This window comes from Chroicocephalus ridibundus, chromosome 11 (genome assembly GCF_963924245.1).
Source record: "Chroicocephalus ridibundus chromosome 11, bChrRid1.1, whole genome shotgun sequence".
Taxonomy (NCBI): domain Eukaryota; kingdom Metazoa; phylum Chordata; class Aves; order Charadriiformes; family Laridae; genus Chroicocephalus; species Chroicocephalus ridibundus.
Window position 1 is genome coordinate 8837611 of NC_086294.1, and position 17018 is coordinate 8854628.

Sequence of the window (17018 nt, forward strand, 5' to 3'; positions counted from 1 at the left end):
ATTTTTTTTCTCTCTGCTTTAGACCGTTCACAAATTAGCACTTCATAACACACTAGGAATTAATTTGCATATACCTTAAATATATTCTTGGACTGGATTTAGGTAATAATAGAGCCATAAACACTGTATAGTCTACCAAAGTTGAAGTTAAGGCAGACAGCTTGAAAGCAAAATTGGTTCCCCTTGTTTTTTTTTCTAATATGCTTCTAATTAATTTTCCTTTTTACGAAGGCCCTTTCTTTGTTGTGATACTCTTTTTTTTTTTTTTTTTTTGGTTGTCTTTTCAAATTTGGTTTGATTTTTGCCTTCCTGTAATTTAAGTGCTAAAATAATTCTAGTCTTTCTAAACTGGAACTGATTTTCCCTTGATAATGCCATTTTTCATATGATTGAGTTTCTAATGCTGGCTAGTGTTGCCACGATGGTAAAAGCAACTGAAAAGAGGTACCCAGCGTTAGCTGCTGACATTCTTTTTGATCACCTTTCTGGGATGAAAAATGACTATTCGTGGATCCTCAACAGGTGTAAACTCTCATGACTCTGTTGACAATGAACACTGTCTGAGCATCTGCCAATGTATCACCATCTTTTCTCAGGAAAAAAAAAAGTCTTAACTGTGGTTTCTGAGTTACCAATGACCATAATGATATATGGTAACTGCAGAACACAGGTGAGGTAAGTGCAGCTTCTGATATATCTGCTCATGGTAGAACAGCACACACTTGAAAGGTGATTCTCAACAAAGTCAGTGAAAATTCCTTTTCAAGGAAGGTATCATTCTGGAATTTGCAGTTCAGATACAAGTCCTCAGGAATTTTGCCATTATCATGTACTACCAATATGATGGTTTGGTGAGTTACTTTTTTTCATTTTTTTTTTACTGATGTTCATTGTTATTTGTATGGGATCTTTCTTGATATACTTGATATTCAAGTTATATAGAGAATGTCTGTAGCTAGGTGTATGTTTATATGCATTAGAGCACGTATTCGTACTCTGCTATTTAGAGTGGTTAAACATTTCAAAATCTGATATTTAAAAAGAAATTTAGCATATTCTTATGTATGTTTTCAGAAAAAAAATCTTTTTTTCCCTGTATTCAGCTGTTTTTTAATGGATTGCTTGCTAGTTTGCCAGTAGGCTCTTTAAGTGTTGATATTATGTTAATTCCATATCGTCAACTACAGAAAATGTTAACGATATAGTGCTATTTTCCTTATTTAATGATGCGTCAAATAGTTATAATGAACAGGGTCATGAATACATTTGGGTTAGTGAAGAGGACAACAGTTTGATCAGTGCACCATAGATTTTTGTTTTATTTATTATAATTAAGCTGGCAGGCAGCCTCATATGTATATGATTTCATCCAAAACAAACAAACAGAAAACTTGGAAGGAAAGTTATGGTTAAATTACTGTCCACTTAGCATTTGATATTATTAGGCCCTTCCCCCCGACTTTGTCCTGGTAAGTGTTCTACAGGTATTGATCTATTTTATAATTGTGGTTCTGATATTGGAAGGGTTTTTTTTATCAGTGATCTCCAGCTATGGGTACAGTAAGGTTGCAGGAAGAATTTGGGATGTGCACAAGGAGGTGCAGACATTGAGCATATAGCTAAATCTCAGTGGTGCATCCTTGCGGAGAGCTACTCATCATCATCCTGCCCCTGGGCTTCTGGTATTTACAATGCTTGTGACCACAGGAATATGGGTGCTTTGTGTTTTCTGGGATTGGGGATGATCCTCTCCTCTATGTTCACGTGCATTTATGTTTATGTTACTTACTAGTATAGTGTTTACTGTTAATGGCCAGATGGTTCCATCAAAATGAAGAGTCTAGCCTGTGCGGTTCTCCAATAAGGGCTGGTTCACTTCAGCCCTTTTAGTTGTGTGTTTTTGCATGTACCTTTACTGACAATTTTTAAACAGCACTACGTTGTTATGGGTTTGCAGACCTGGATGGTTTTTGATTACCTTGAAGAAAAAGTGTCCTATTTCTTCCCCTTTGCCTCAGCAACATTTTTTGTTTCAATAACTCTTACTACTTTACAAAGCAAGAATCAGACTAAGTCTGTGTTTCTGTATGAGTGCTTGGTACAGGGAAGGTAATAAAGTATTTCTTGGCCATTTCACCACTGTATACACAAGTTGGATGTAATTACAGACCTTGTGCCCAGGAAAGCATTGGATTTGTGGCCTTTCGACTCATCTAACAGCTCCACGAGATGTTCCAGGTCAAAGTGGCTGTTAAAAGCCACTTGGGAAAGTTCAGCTCTTCAGTGTTCCCACTTCTAACTTGTGACAAAATTACACAATAAAACTCAAATGAGAGAGATCAGTATCTTCAACTCAGTGCCTTCCAAATATACGTATTGTGTATTCCCATTTATTTTTTGCCACAGAAGAGGCCTTTTATTCTAAGCTTTGGACAAATGGTTACCTGATACAATGTTAGTAATAAAATATTTCCAAAAAATACTGTTGCGTATATGTACTTGTAACATAAACAGACTGCAGCAGTAATTCAAATATTATGCAAAGTTGGGAGCACCACAGATAGGACAATGGCTTAATGAATATATTGACAAAGTGGCTGTTAGATACTTGTGACACTGATGTGCTCCTGAGCTATAACAACCTCCTGGAGACCAAGGATGCTACAGGGCAAGGGAGGAAGCCAATTTTCATGTTTATGGTAGCAGGGCTCACTGTACTTTCAGCTTCTTGCTTCTACACAGAAGCAATGTGTTCCCTGCAAATAATAATTTTCTGATTCATGAATCCCACAGACACATACAGGATAACGCTCTAAAGGAAGAACAAAGTTAGAAAATAGGACTATAAATGTAGACACTGACACATGTGATGTACATAAGCCTTGGGTTGTAAGGATATGCAAGGAATGTCACTGTACAGGGAAAAAGGCAGTTTAAATAGGGAACCCACAAGCAGAGGTATGGAATACTGTTGGTTCATGTGAAAATATTGTCAAAGTGTTTGATTTTTTTTTTTTGTGTAGTTTGGAACAGAATTTGAGTCATACTTCCTTCAAGAATAAAGCTGTGCAGTTTTTAGTGTCAGAAAATATAGTGATTATGAAGTACTAATAATAGCATTTTCCAGTGCTGCGTTGTGTATTATACATTACTGTATTATTCATGTGTTTTTCTCACAGTTTTCCTGAAGAAGGGTATTTATTTCAAAGGCACGAGAGAGGTGCAGTCCACATGGGGCTCTCAGCATAAAGATGTAGTGGTTTAACTTTTGTATTTGAGGCTGATTCCCTTTTATGTATGTTAAAATATTGTACTGGATTCTTTTTAATGAACATTTACATGCAGATATCCTGCTTTTTCAGCCCAAGAGGCAACCTTATGTAATACATATTTGCATATTGACACAGTTACAATACTAGAGCTGGAGAAAAACAGAATAAAAGTCATCAGAGTGTGTTAAAATCTACTTGCAGGGAAAAGTTCCTTTAAGTGTTGGCGTTATCTTGTCTCAGCCACATCTACTTCAAGAAATAGCCATAGCCTCGGGCAATGCCTGCAGTCGCTACTCAGAAGAAAAGTGAGTGTTAGAAAAGTTATAGACAATTTTGTTAACTTAAAAACTTCTTAAATGTGAAATGCAGTGATAAAGTCTTCTTGGTATAGTACCTGGGAATGTCAATGCAAACCAGAGAGGAATACAACATACCAACCAAAACCAGATATTACCTATAGAGCAGCATTTATCATGGCTTTGTGGTACATAAAAGCCAAAATGTTAAAATGGACTAGAGTAAGTGAACTCTTCTAATGAGGAAAATGTGAAAGGAGGTTGCTTCTGCCATGGATTTCACAGAAGGCAGCTGCTTAACGGTGTATTTGGGGTTCTTAAGGGTTACAGTCTTCTGTGCCAATTAAATCCAGAGAGCTGAAGTAAATTTCCTTTTCCTTCTTTGGCCTTGTCCCATCTCCTCCTAAAACACTTCTGCTTACTGGTACCTTGTGCGTACCTATCCACAACAATTAGCATCTTGTTACCCGCCAAATAGCTTTTCTTTGTACACCATTTCTACAGCCTGGAGGATTGGGTGTCAAAAGAATTTATTCTCACCTCTTTTAGCATCCTAGGAAAGTAGCTGGGATACTGCCAACAAACCTGTGCTGTCTCTTCTGATATAGGTGTCACAACGGAGTTTCCTACAGAAAAGTCCTCTGAGCCTTGAGTCACACAGCTCCCACTGAAATATTTTGAGAAGGCAGCAAGGTGGTTTCTGATACCAACTGGGCTGTGTGAAGGACGTCTGGGAATGTTACAGGTCTATTGCAATTTTGAGGAAATATTGATGTAGTTCTAACAAGATCAAGGTCTATAATTAACATTCCTATAAACTTCATTCACGTGGTACTGTATAAATAGTTCTCCACAGCAAAGGTACATGTAATTATCCTTGAAAAAGCTCTTAGAAGACAGAAGACTTATCCACATAGGAAATTATATTAAGAATATGTTCGCAAGTCTATATATATGGATGACCTTAGAAAGTGTATTCATTTATAACTTACTAATAAAAGAATATTAATTTTTGCAAGCTCAGTTGTGGCCGAAACCAACCTTAATTCTGCATGTGTAAATTCATGTATTTTTTAATGTTCTAATGATATCTAGCTCTTATTAATTAATTTTTTTAGTATATTGTTAGACAGTCAATGGGAACAATGTTTCTATTCTTTCATAAGTAGAACTTTACTTAGAAGTGGAAGTCTTTTAGATACTATGATGTCCTGAATACTGGAGGTAAGGACAGCATAATATTCCAGAACATTGCCTTACACAGCGTTGCAAACTAACATATCTTAATGAATAAATATGGCACAGGCATCAGCCAGCAGGACTTTCTTCTACAAATTACATTTTTCTCCTTGTGGCCTTGGATTTTTAATACAGCTATGGAATAATTAAGCAGAGTGGAGTATTAATGTAGTTTTATAAATAATGTTAAGGCTGCCAGATGTTGTTCATTTTTCCTCTCTTTTTTTTTTAATGTACATCAGCATTCAAAGTGTAGGCATTCAAAGTGCGTTGTGGGGAGCTTAGGTATGTGAGACAAAACGTTGTAAGGTATTAAAAATTGAGCTTATGTAGGTGATGCTTTACTTGATTCATTTGTTTGGATATACCCCTCACTTCTATTTCCAATTTTGAAACCAACTGTTAAATCAGATAAAGGGGCAAAAGTCCAACATACATAGTTTTTCAATGAAGTTTTCTCTTATGTAAGAAAATTGGGAGATTTATTTACCCATTAGAAAACAATATTCAGTGTCTGATCCCCTTCATATTTCCAGAACATATATAATTGTTTTGGACACCAATTTTCTTCTGCATAAATGTCAAGTTAATGTAGCCAAAATTAGATAAATGTGTAGGGATCAGCTCAAAACATGAGGATGAGTACAGGTTGTAATGATGAAACTGATGGTAGGGTGCAAATGTAAGTATTTGTTTTTCCCACAAGACCTTTTTCCCTAACAAAGGCTGGGAGGAGAAAATAATGTGTCGTTTTCACCCACTTGTTGTGGATGTACATTTTACTATAAGAGTTCTGTATCTGGAAACAGGGCCTACTCAAGAGTAGAAGACAGTTGCTAGTAATTGTTTTCAGACATCAGAAACAGTCTTCAGTTTTATACAAAAAGTTGGGGTTTAGGGCATTTCCATCAGTCTTCAAAACTATCTTTTTGGAATACAGTTGAGCAATTCAGTATATGCTTGCATCAAAGTACAAAAAAAATGTTCCCTCTGCACCCAAGTTGGATCTTTAATATTATGCAAAAGGATAACAGTACTTTCAAATGGAATCATTACTTATACATATGCCTTATTTAAAAAACATAAGAGATTTCATTTTTGATTCTTTGTTTGATGAGACTACTCATACAAAATTTATTAAATTTTTAGCTATTTTGCAAGTATGTCCTTAATACAAGTATTTCCACAAATCTGCAAGTTGGTTACTGCCAAATTTGTTGAGATATGTACAAGTATGGCATAGGAGACTTGCTGAGTGAAGACTAAGCAGAGGCTGAAAAAGGCTGATTAGGTTCAAGATCATGCTTTGGCATGGTCTTGGTCTTCAAAATTGCTTTGGTTGTGGAAATTACTGTCAACAGAACAAGATGACCAAGATAATAGCAGAAGACCAGAATGATGGTATTTGCTGCCTCAGGTATTTGTGGCTTCCTTCCACTCATCCAAAACTGCTCTGATTGACTTCTCATGGGTCATTTGGCCCTCACCATGCTCAATCAGATTATCCAATTGTTATGGGTTCTTATGCAAAAAAATGTACTGTAGATCTTTTAGAAGTTTTATGCAGTTGATTTTTTTTTTTTATACTATACATGTTTAATTATTCAGTTTCTTAGGAAGTAAGTTAACAGAACACTGCAGAAATCCACTGGAAGTATCACAGTCAAAGAGAGCTCTTCTCCACCTGTTTATTTATGGAATTTATATAGTGATCCAATTAACATTTAAGAGATGAATAATTCATTTACTGAATTTTGTTCAGGTGAAGATTTTTTAGCCCTGTATATTAAATATGTGCACTTAATTATCGTCCTTTTTACACTGGAGGTTTTGGGGTATGGTAGAAAGATCAAGTAGGTCTTGAGTAGTCTCTCGGTATTCTGAGTTAGTCCTTCAGTGTGTATACCGCAGTTCAGCTTCCTGGGAGATGTGCTTAATTTCTCATTAAGGTTAAATCTTGTAAGCTGGGTGAAACAAACGTTTTTCTGTAAGCAATTTTCGATGCCAAAGCATGATATTGAAGATATTTATTCTTTTTATTTAACTTTGACTTGATTTCATTGACTTAAGCGTGGAAGAAAATAGTTATGAATGATGCAGTAACATTTTCTTAAGTCTTGAAACATAGCAAATACTTTATATTTTCACTTTGTAGATTACTGAAAAAAAGTCCGTTGTCTGCTCACCTGATTGCACTTGTCTTTTCAAAATGGTTATTTCACTTGAGTTCTGTTCATTTTGTGATTTAGTGGCATTGAAATAGATCGCTTAAGAATTGATGTATTCATTTTATCGTACTTGCATCAGCTACAGTTCACATTTAACCAGCAATTTGTTATTTCTGCCTAAATGTTGCTTTCCTCAGCAACAATTGATATCATCCTCATGGTTATATATTGCAATTTCCTACTGTGTCTTTGAAGATCTACTCTTATGAGAAGTGAAAGTAAATTTCTTGGTCCTTCTGTATAGCTGATAATCAAACTGAGCTTCAAGAAAATAGACCATTATCCTGGGCTTCTCAATATTCAGCTTCCCAGTATTCTACCATACTCTACTTTTAATTATGAATTAAACTAATCTTCCCCCCCCCGCCCCTGATTAAAAAGTCTCTTACATATAAGACAGATTTGTCATTTAATATAGTTACCTGTGTGTTCAGGAAGTCCTTTTTTGTTAATAGGGAATTAATAAACTTTACTGCAGAATTGTAATGTACACTAATCTGCTTTTTGAAATTTATAGATCAAGGGATGTTTTTCTTTATAATTTTACTATTAGTGGAAGTGAGAAAGAAGTATGTTAAGCGCTATCCTGTCTAGTGGGAGGTGTCCCTGCCCATGGCAGGGGGTTGGAACTAGATGATCTTTAAGGTCCCTTCCAACCTGAACCATTCTGTGATTCTATGATCTTTATAGCAGCAACAGTCACCACCCATGTTTTCTTCACATAACATTTTCTTAATGTCAACCATGCTAAACTAAAATCCTATTCTATAAGTTACCAGGCTTACCATAAGTAAAAAATCAGGCTTGAAGTGCCTACATGAAAATTAAACTTGGTTCTGCTAACTCCGTGAAAAGCCCACTCTGAGCCCTGGAATCAATTTTGTAATTTCACTTGTCCATCAAAACACCTTTCTCTTTTTTTTTTTTTTTTTTTTTTTTTTTGTTGTTGTTTAATAGCTGTATACTGTCCTACAGTAATTCTGGAGTCATATTTCCTTCTTCCCTTCTTTCTTGTTCCCACTCCACTCTCTCCAGTAAGGAACTAGTTGTACAACTTGAAGATAATGTTTTTTTGAGAATGTTACCAATTTAATCTAAAAATCAATTGAATTTCACTGTAGTCAGAAAATTTTATATCCTCTTTTGTATCCAAGTCCTCAAAGCTTTAGGGGAGGAAAGTCTTTGAAGTGAAATGCAAAAAGAATTTTGGTATTCTTTTATGCAGAATTTTGGGGGAGTGAGAAAGACAAGCGAGAAACAAGTACGATGTGCTTTTTCCAGTTTCTCTGATGCCAAATGTGTTCAGCAGTACACAAACTCTGACTTTCATTCTCCCCTACAAGTCACTAGCTTGGTAGTCTTTTCCTCCCTATGAGTCCACGGATTTTTGTATATTGTAAAGTAATTCTGTGGGATTTTTTTGTTGTGTTTTTCAAAAATACAGTGTGTATAATGTAACTATGTAACACAATGTATATGCTATTCTTCTTGTAAATGATTCCTTTATAATAGTATTTAATTCCAGAACCTGCTGTAACCTGAGTTCTTATGTGTTTTGTACTGGTGAGCAAAAGACAAATACCTCAGGTGATCAGAAAGACTGTGTAATTCCAGCTTTCACTGAGCCTCCAGACAGTGCAGCAAAAATCTGGTTGAAATTGTGCTTCATTGTACTTCAGTGCTGATAATGTCCAGAATGGCCGATAAAAGATGGAACTAGAGGGACGCTTTTTTGGATAAGCTTGAGCAGACAGGTTTAGGATTAAGACAGTTTCCAGCAGGACCCTTTGGTCCCATTGTTAATGCTGAAGTAGTTCTCCTTAGCTTGGCCGTGATGTAGTGCCCAACGCTGTTCCAGCCACGCTCAGACAATTTGCTAATGGTTCAGAGCAAAGTGGGGCTAACGCGTGGCCTCAGAATCCTCTCTATGTTTTAGCCACATTTTCACTGCTTTGCATGTTTATGTCTTTTTTTTTTTTTTTCCCCACAAATCAACAAATGTCTTATCTTTAGTCTCCAGGTGCTACCACAGCATTAGTAATACGGACCACTTGAATTCCTACATCCTGTGGATGTGTATCTAAATATTAATCTAAAATATAGCCCAGCTGTCATGGACAAACAAAAGCATTGTGAGGCAGTGAATCCTACTGATAAATTCTGAGTTTTTTAGAAAAGTTGGCTTCTTTTTTTCCATTGTGTGTTGTTTCTGATAACTGTCTTGTGTCTAAATACTCTGATGCTCAGCCAGTAATGGTACACCTTCCATTTTAGGTTGTATGTATATAAAGAATTTCCAAACTTTGACTTCTCTTAAATAGACTGGGAAACAAATAGGCATTTTTGTAGTTTCTGTATGAAGAAGTTTTTGTTATGTTCTACTAGTTGTTTATTTTTCTTCTACAGTGCTTCATCCTCTGTCACACCTTGAACTAAAGGCAATGATAAACTCCCTGACGGTGTTAATGGGAGTTGAGAATGCTTTGCTTCTCCCAGGATTGGTGCCATATTGCCAGGACGATGTATTGATTTGGTTGACTGCTGGTGTGTGATGCATGACAGAAATGAGAAATTGAACTTTCTGAATGTGAAGCAAATCGTGCTGCTGATGATATATAAATGATTTAAGAAAAAGCAATCAATCAGATTCTCTGCTCTGGTAGCAGTGCTACATACAATTCAATATATAGTAAAACAACAGTTCTTTTACAATCTAAATCAAATAGTGTTTTGTGCTAAACTCAGATTCTTGCAAAAATGACTTGCAGCATTTTTGGGTTTAGTATGCTTTACTTTCTACATTACTGACATGTGAGCTGGTAATTTAGAAATATTGCGCTGACATTCGTTAATTCTGCCTTTTTCTTGTCAAGAGCCATAGATTATTCTTTCTAGACTGCTTATTACTATTTTAAATTGGTTGGTCTTTAAATAATTTTAACTTGTAAGTAGAGTTGTTTTGAGTCCCAAATACCTGCAGATGCAGTTTATTATAGCCACAGGTAATTGGACTTAATTATCTGTAAAACATCCACTAGAGACATGAATAGGCCCATTCTCTCTTTTGGCAGATGTTTTGCAGATATTAGACTTATATCCAATTATCTTTGGGTACTTTAGCAGTACACAATAGCATTCATTTGCAGATGACTATAATTTTCTTTCTCTCCTTCTCCATGTTATGAAATGAATGGGGTAATTTATCCTTCTTGGAAAGGGAGAGAAGTATTGTAATGAAAGCTTGAAGAGATTTCCTGAAATTCTTCTTATCGATACCTACTAACAAGTCTTGTCATTCAGTGTCAAAGTCTCAGCTTAGCATTTCCCCAGCGTACGTACCTTAAGCAGCAGGGAGTTCTGCACAGTCTCCCCAAAGCAAGCCCCAAGCTGCGTATTTTGGAATCTTCGGTTTGAACTTTTGGGTGAGATTTTTCAAAGGAGTTCAGCTCTCCTCAAGAAGTAGTTGTCAATATTTGCTTAGTATTAAGGCTGTAAGAATACAAGGAGAAGCTTAACCACATCTTCCTGGCAGGGGGGGAATGCTGGTGCATTTGGCAGTCTGCTGAAACGTAAACCCTGGAGTTCTTTCCTGCGTGAGCCCTGGTATGATTAGACAGTTCAAGGCCAAACGACGTATAGGCAAATGGGCAGAAACTATGTTCTACTAACAGATGGTCTAAAATATAAAGTGAAACGAAGAGCCATTTGAGCTTTTTGTAAACAGATTTTCTGATACATAAAAATTTGGGGGTTTTTCTTGCTGTAATTTATTTTAGCATTTATTTTGTCAGAAAGAGAAATAAAAGGTTGATTTATTAGTTACAATGAAGTTTAACAGTTAAATTACCTCAAAATTAAATAAATTACTTTGGTTAATCCCAGCAAGTTCAGTAAATGGTATTAGAATCTGGAGCTTGCTGTTGGAGGGCAGGGTAGATTTGAGAGAGAATATCAGCAAAACTCAGCAGTATCACAAAGTAAGAGTGAACCCTCACAGCAAGGTATGTAATATTATTCTTTCTAAACTCTCTAAGGTTTTTTTTATATTTTTCGTAGCATATAGTTGCTTTTACATCTCAGTATCAGCCAATTTGTTCATTTTCCTTTATTTTATATTAGATTTTATTTTCTTTTTCTCTCTGAAAGCCTAGAGTGAGACTTGCCAAATATGAAGTAGTGATAGACAAGGAAACAGAAGTAAGCTGTCTGCCTTTTTTCTGAAGATAGACTTGTGACCAGAAAAGTAAAAGATATCATGACGACCTGATGAATTTCAGGTCTGCAGAATCTGCACGTATTCCTTATACCATGTAACCCTGGGAAAAATGACCAAAGAAGTTACTGCACTGAATGAAGGATTTGTGTTTCACACAAATACTGAAACAAATGTGTTCCCTTTAAATGGCTTATTAAAGTGGGCCTGTCTTGCCATAAACACAGTCATTAATGACCTCCATCCATGTACCATTGATCTTCCTGGGAAAGAACCTTTTAAAGCAAATGAAGCAGATCTAGCAGTACTTAGAATCCAGTATCCTGCAGAGAGTAGAAACAACTTGTCAACAGCTGGTGCCCCAATGCTAACAGTAATTTCCCTTCCTGTCAAACAACTGCTTCACTGGGAGAAGGTACACCAATAGGTGTGGTGGTCCTATGTACATCACAGAAAAGGCAGAGAGCCTTCTTTCCATGCAGTATTTGGGAACGTGACAACAGCCTTTGTTATTAGCGGATTCAGGTGGCAAATAACAATTTAAATACAGCTTTTACAGGTATCCGCTGGAGAACCAGAGGATGGGGCCAGGCGGGATGAGACATTCACACCCACAACCCAGGAGAGAGGAGAGGAGTTACCAAGGTGTAACATTAACGGTGTCAGAGCCAGAACTTAATATAAACTTTTACCACAAGAAGTAATGAACGTAAAAAAGCTAAATTAAAGATTACAATATGTTGTCAAAGTATTTCAAGTTGTATTACAGCTCAAGTCTGTTAGTTCAGAAACTATGGTAATCTTAATTACATGGCTAAGTACAAGTACTCCTCATTTCTTAAAATGTTCAATACTTAGAAGTGCCTCAGTATTTCAGGTCATTTTGCAAGAAAAGAAACTTCTAAAGTATTGTGCTTTTCCATTGTGTACCTTTTGCTATCTTTATACTGTAGAGGAACAAGGTTAATTGAAGAAATGAGTGATAGGGAGGGAGGCTTTCATATAATTAGGCAGTCTCAGAAAATCATAATTAAGCAGCAAAATACATTATTTCCTCACAGGAGCAAAACAATTCCAGTCTCCTAGGTAAGTCTGTAATTTGACTCTTTTGAAATAATTTAACTGATACTATAGAACAATTCAAAATCAGTTGAACAGGCTGAACTAAGGATGCCTTGCTTAGTCGTTGGAAATTGTTGTTCTAAAACTATTCGTACGTCTAAATACAGCATCTTTTAGTCAACATGCAACAATTTTGGGCTGTAAATTTTGTCTGAGACAATTCTATGTGTGTTGCTAAATAGCTATGCAAAGTTGCAGTAAGCGAAAATCAAAGTTCAGTCACATGTTGATCTTCATGAAACAACTTCAAAGCTGATGAGTTCTGATGATTAAAAATGCAGATTTGAACATACTTTGTATCACAAAGTGAGTAAGAAGCATCAGTGTGATTGTGGAGTCACAGTTAATGCTTTGATTACAGAGGATAGGCCTTCTACTGACGGATCGCAGTAATCTTGGCTCCTTTTCAGGCCTCTCATGTTTTAGACTATCAACAATAACATATTAGAAATGCAAAGATTATGATATGTATGAGATTTTTTTTTTCTTTCACAAAAAACAGCGTAGAGGAATTTAGCTGATTTTTTTGATGGCACTGTCCAAGCCGAAGAGGGAAGCTGAATATTAGTGGGAATTAATTAGTCCAAAATATGTTCAGTTATTCCTTTGATGTGTCTCCTCTTGGTGAAACGAGAGAAGCTATGAGGGGAAACAAAGTAGTGGCCATTGATGTAAGCTATTTGTTGATGTGAATTTCAACTCTGTTTCTTAAGGGCTTCTGGATATGTCAAAAGCATATCATGTTCCCCAATGTAGAACATTTTCTCCCTTAACTGTTGAAGCTTAGAAGATACAAGCTTCTTTTTTCCTTTGGTTGATGTCACCAGCTAGAGTTAGTGAACTTTTGGATAAATTGAAAGATTGGGAAATTGAAAGATTAAGGAAGAAATTATTTCACAAAAAAAAAAATAAAAAAATCTATTCTCTCATCAGTTTTGCTGTCAATGTCAGCAACTTTGAAAGAAAAGCAGGTTCCATCTTGAATTCTTGATGTTGTTGAGCTATTTAAAACCTGTCCTATGTGAATGAGATGGCTCTGATTCCGGAAATTAGTTTTCCATTTTCTGCCCCAAAACTACTTTAGATTTTCTGCTAGCCCTGTGAAAAACAGAATGAGAGCTGCGTATACAAAAAAAATGGAATTGCTATCAATATGCTATAAGAATTTAACTACTAAAATACTTTAAAAATTGCTGTATGTTGGATAATTTTTTTTGGTTGTTTCAGTGTTTTTACAGATTATTGGATTCATATTTTCAAACTCACTTGCCTTCAGCTGTTGTTGTGCAACCTGGATTATACTTGGATTATCAAAAATTAATGATGTGTGGAAACAGTTTTATATCTGCATTATTCCTTGAAATTAAGTGCTATTTGAGCACTATAAAATGATGTTTAGTATGTAGTTTTTTTCCTTTTTCAGTGAGTGAGAATTTAAATCAAGGTCAAATATATATCATTTTATTTTGTCATCTTCCCAAAAGGTCATAGTCATTATTCTGTCTCAGAGTTGTTCTTTTTATTTTCAAAAACAAAAACATTTAAAAGGCTACAAACCTTCGTGAATATCTTATTTTGTGGCTTTGTAGCAGATTTATTTCTGGTGTTTACTGCTCAGCTCTGTATACCAACTCTGGACTTAGCTCAGCTGCCATTTGGCGAACCCAGATTCGTATTTCATGCATATGTTTTATGGCCATGGGAACATGTGCTGTCTTCTGGGGTTCTTTTTTGTGGGTGGTGGGATTTGGGATTTTTTTTGCTTGCTTTTTTTTTTTTCCCCCCATACAGGGTGATGGCTGTTGCATATGCTACACTTGCTTCTTACAAGGCCATCACAGAATGTGGCTGTCTTTTATTGCATTCAAGGCATTTTCAGAAAAAGAATGATGTTGGTTTTATAAGTAAAGTCTAAATGGGTTTGAACTAGAGTTAGTCCTTTTCGTCTGTAGTCAGATTATAAAGTACGTAGCATACCAAGCAAATATTACGAGATAACTGTACGCGGAACTTCTCTCTTACCTGTATTACTCTGTGTCCTCTTTCCTATGTTGATCGTGGTGCACAAGACAGAAAAGCATCTCTTCCAGGCCTCTCTTGGTGACGTGGTCATGTCTCTGTTAGCAGTGCTGATGTTTCAGCCTCAGCGCTGAAATTACAGCAAACGCACACTGTTTTATCCAGCCTTGGGATCAGAAGTTACCTTAAGCAGAATGTACAGTTACTATCTATATATGGGATGTATGTAGTCCTAATTTGGTTTTAAAGGTTTGCTTTTTAGTATGTTGACATAATATATCTTTAAAAAACCCAAAGATTAAAAACCACCGAGGATCGCTATTTGAAATTATATTTAGAATTACCTGTGTCTGTCTGTATGTTTATATCTATTATGTTATTAACGGTTTATTTTTAGAAATATATTTGAAGTTATTTTCTGAATGAATTCTCTGGACTGTTCTCTGTGATATGTCACTAGAGATGTGTATCTTAACTGTGTGCTCCTGTTTTTATAGATGGCTATACAACAGATGACATTGAATTTTACTGGCGTGGGGGTGATAACGCAGTCACAGGAGTGACAAAGATCGAACTGCCACAGTTCTCCATTGTAGACTACAAGCTTATCACCAAGAATGTTGTTTTCTCTACAGGTTTGTGGAGGGGAAGCTAGAAGGGGAATTCACTGGGAAGACTTTTAGAAATGGGTATATTCTCAACGTGCAGTTCAGGAGCTGAGCAAAAATTTTAGAAACAGGAATAAATTAGAGTGGCAACTGTGAATTTTGAACAGAACAGTTTTTATTAAAGGTTTCACAGTGTATAAGGCATCACTCTAACATATGAAGAGGATACAGTAGTCTGTCATGTTAAGGTTCAGTCAAATGAGCTGTATTTTCTGTTTTCCTATGAAAACTGATTAAGCCATTTGTACACCTCAGTGCCCTAGACCCAAAAAGAAGTAACCCAGCCTGTAGGAAGTTTACGAACCTTTCTCTCACTATTTCCAGATGTTCCTTGTGCCAAACTGTGGATGTATTAGACTAGTTATTTTGTCTTTGCTGTAAAACCTTTAAAATCCCTGTTCCACAGGATTTGTAGGTTAGCCTGTGCTAGCAAGCATATGACTTTCTGAAGACTGAAAAGATGCTTTGTGAGAAGGAGTAGAAAATAAGGTTGGATTTCATAAAATTAAAAAAAAAAAAACAAAACAAGAAACAAATAGAACATTTCAATGGCATATTAAATCACTCAAGTGATACAAGAGGTGGGTTGGGCTATTACTCTACTTGAGAAAGCTGCTAGGTACGTTGAAAAAAAATGAATCTTCAAACCTCACTTTCTAGAAATGGATAGAAATCATCTTTGGAGGGAGTGTAACAGGATTGTGCATCCCATATTCTTCAAAATCAAGCAGAAATGGGATTTGAATAGTGATCTCTTGGCACCCATTTCAACAAGTGTTTCATACACCAAAATATTTCTGGTGTCCAGTGACAAAAGACAAGTGTTGCATTGTTTGGAGAGAAGGTTAGAATAAGGGTTACACTGAAGTAAGCATACTGCAGCTTGTCAGGGAAGAAGTATTTCTGTGCTTTAGTGCTCTGAAATGTATTTTCGCTGTTGATTCTTGAATATTATGATTACCAGCAGATTTGCACTTAGAGCATCCTTGTACCCTTAGAATAAAAGATTATTTAATCCCAATTCTTGCTGGAAGTTCTGCATCTGATTATCCTGGATCTTTCAACTCTGTATGTACTCTGTGTTGCATAAAACAATAAAAGCAAAATGACAGAAAAATGTTTTCAGGCTTTATACAAGTAAATTGTGTCCATACCAAATATTCTCTTTTAGGTGCCTACCCAAGGCTGTCTCTCAGCTTTAAACTTAAGAGAAACATTGGTTACTTCATTCTGCAGACCTACATGCCTTCTATTCTGATCACTATCCTGTCCTGGGTTTCCTTCTGGATTAATTATGATGCTTCAGCTGCAAGAGTTGCTTTAGGTAGGCATTTTTACACATCTCATGCAGTGTGCATTAGCTGAATGCTTTTGCTTGCTTCTGGCTTAGTGGATAGTGCATGATTTGAAAAATAAATCTGTTAGATCTTTTTATGTCTGGCTTGTTAAGCTTTATATTATTTGAATTGGTATTTAAATCACCACAATTTAAATAAAAATTAAAGTGATTTCATGTCTGAATTAGCTAACTGTATAATCGTATCCAGAATTGGCCTAATTGTCTCAAGTTTTCTGTTGTTGTTTTACTGCTAGTTTTTCTCCAAAGAGAATGCATTTAGTTTACTTTTGCCCATGGCAGCCCAGAATACACAATCAGCACCATGTTATGGATTATAAATTGCTTTTTCTTTCAGGTATGAATTAAATAAAGCTTTATTAGGGTTGTGTAGCTAACTTCTCCTTAAGTTGGGGTTTTTTTCCTTACTGTTACCTTACATTCTAAACGCAAAACCATTTCCCTAATTAATCTCTAGAGTACTCTTATATCTCATTGCTAATCCCATGTGTGTTTGTTTATACTGTGTCCCTCATCAGAGGATCCAAGCATGTTACAAAAATAAATATAAGTATCTATTGCCAAATTTTGTATAATCAGACTGATTCCTGCCAGTACAATTCTT

The 17018-nt window shown here is 35.9% G+C and overlaps 1 protein-coding gene across 4 annotated transcripts in view; it reads left to right on the plus strand.

Moving 5' to 3' along the window:
• Positions 1 to 17018, plus strand: part of GABRB2 (gamma-aminobutyric acid type A receptor subunit beta2) — a 174160-nt gene that overhangs the window by 130207 nt on the left and 26935 nt on the right. For all 4 annotated transcript variants that reach the window (XM_063348877.1, XM_063348876.1, XM_063348879.1 and 1 more), the window contains 2 exons: positions 14887 to 15024; positions 16229 to 16381. In XM_063348877.1, the coding sequence (XP_063204947.1) occupies positions 14887 to 15024; positions 16229 to 16381 (291 nt within the window). The remainder of the gene's footprint in view (positions 1 to 14886; positions 15025 to 16228; positions 16382 to 17018) is intronic.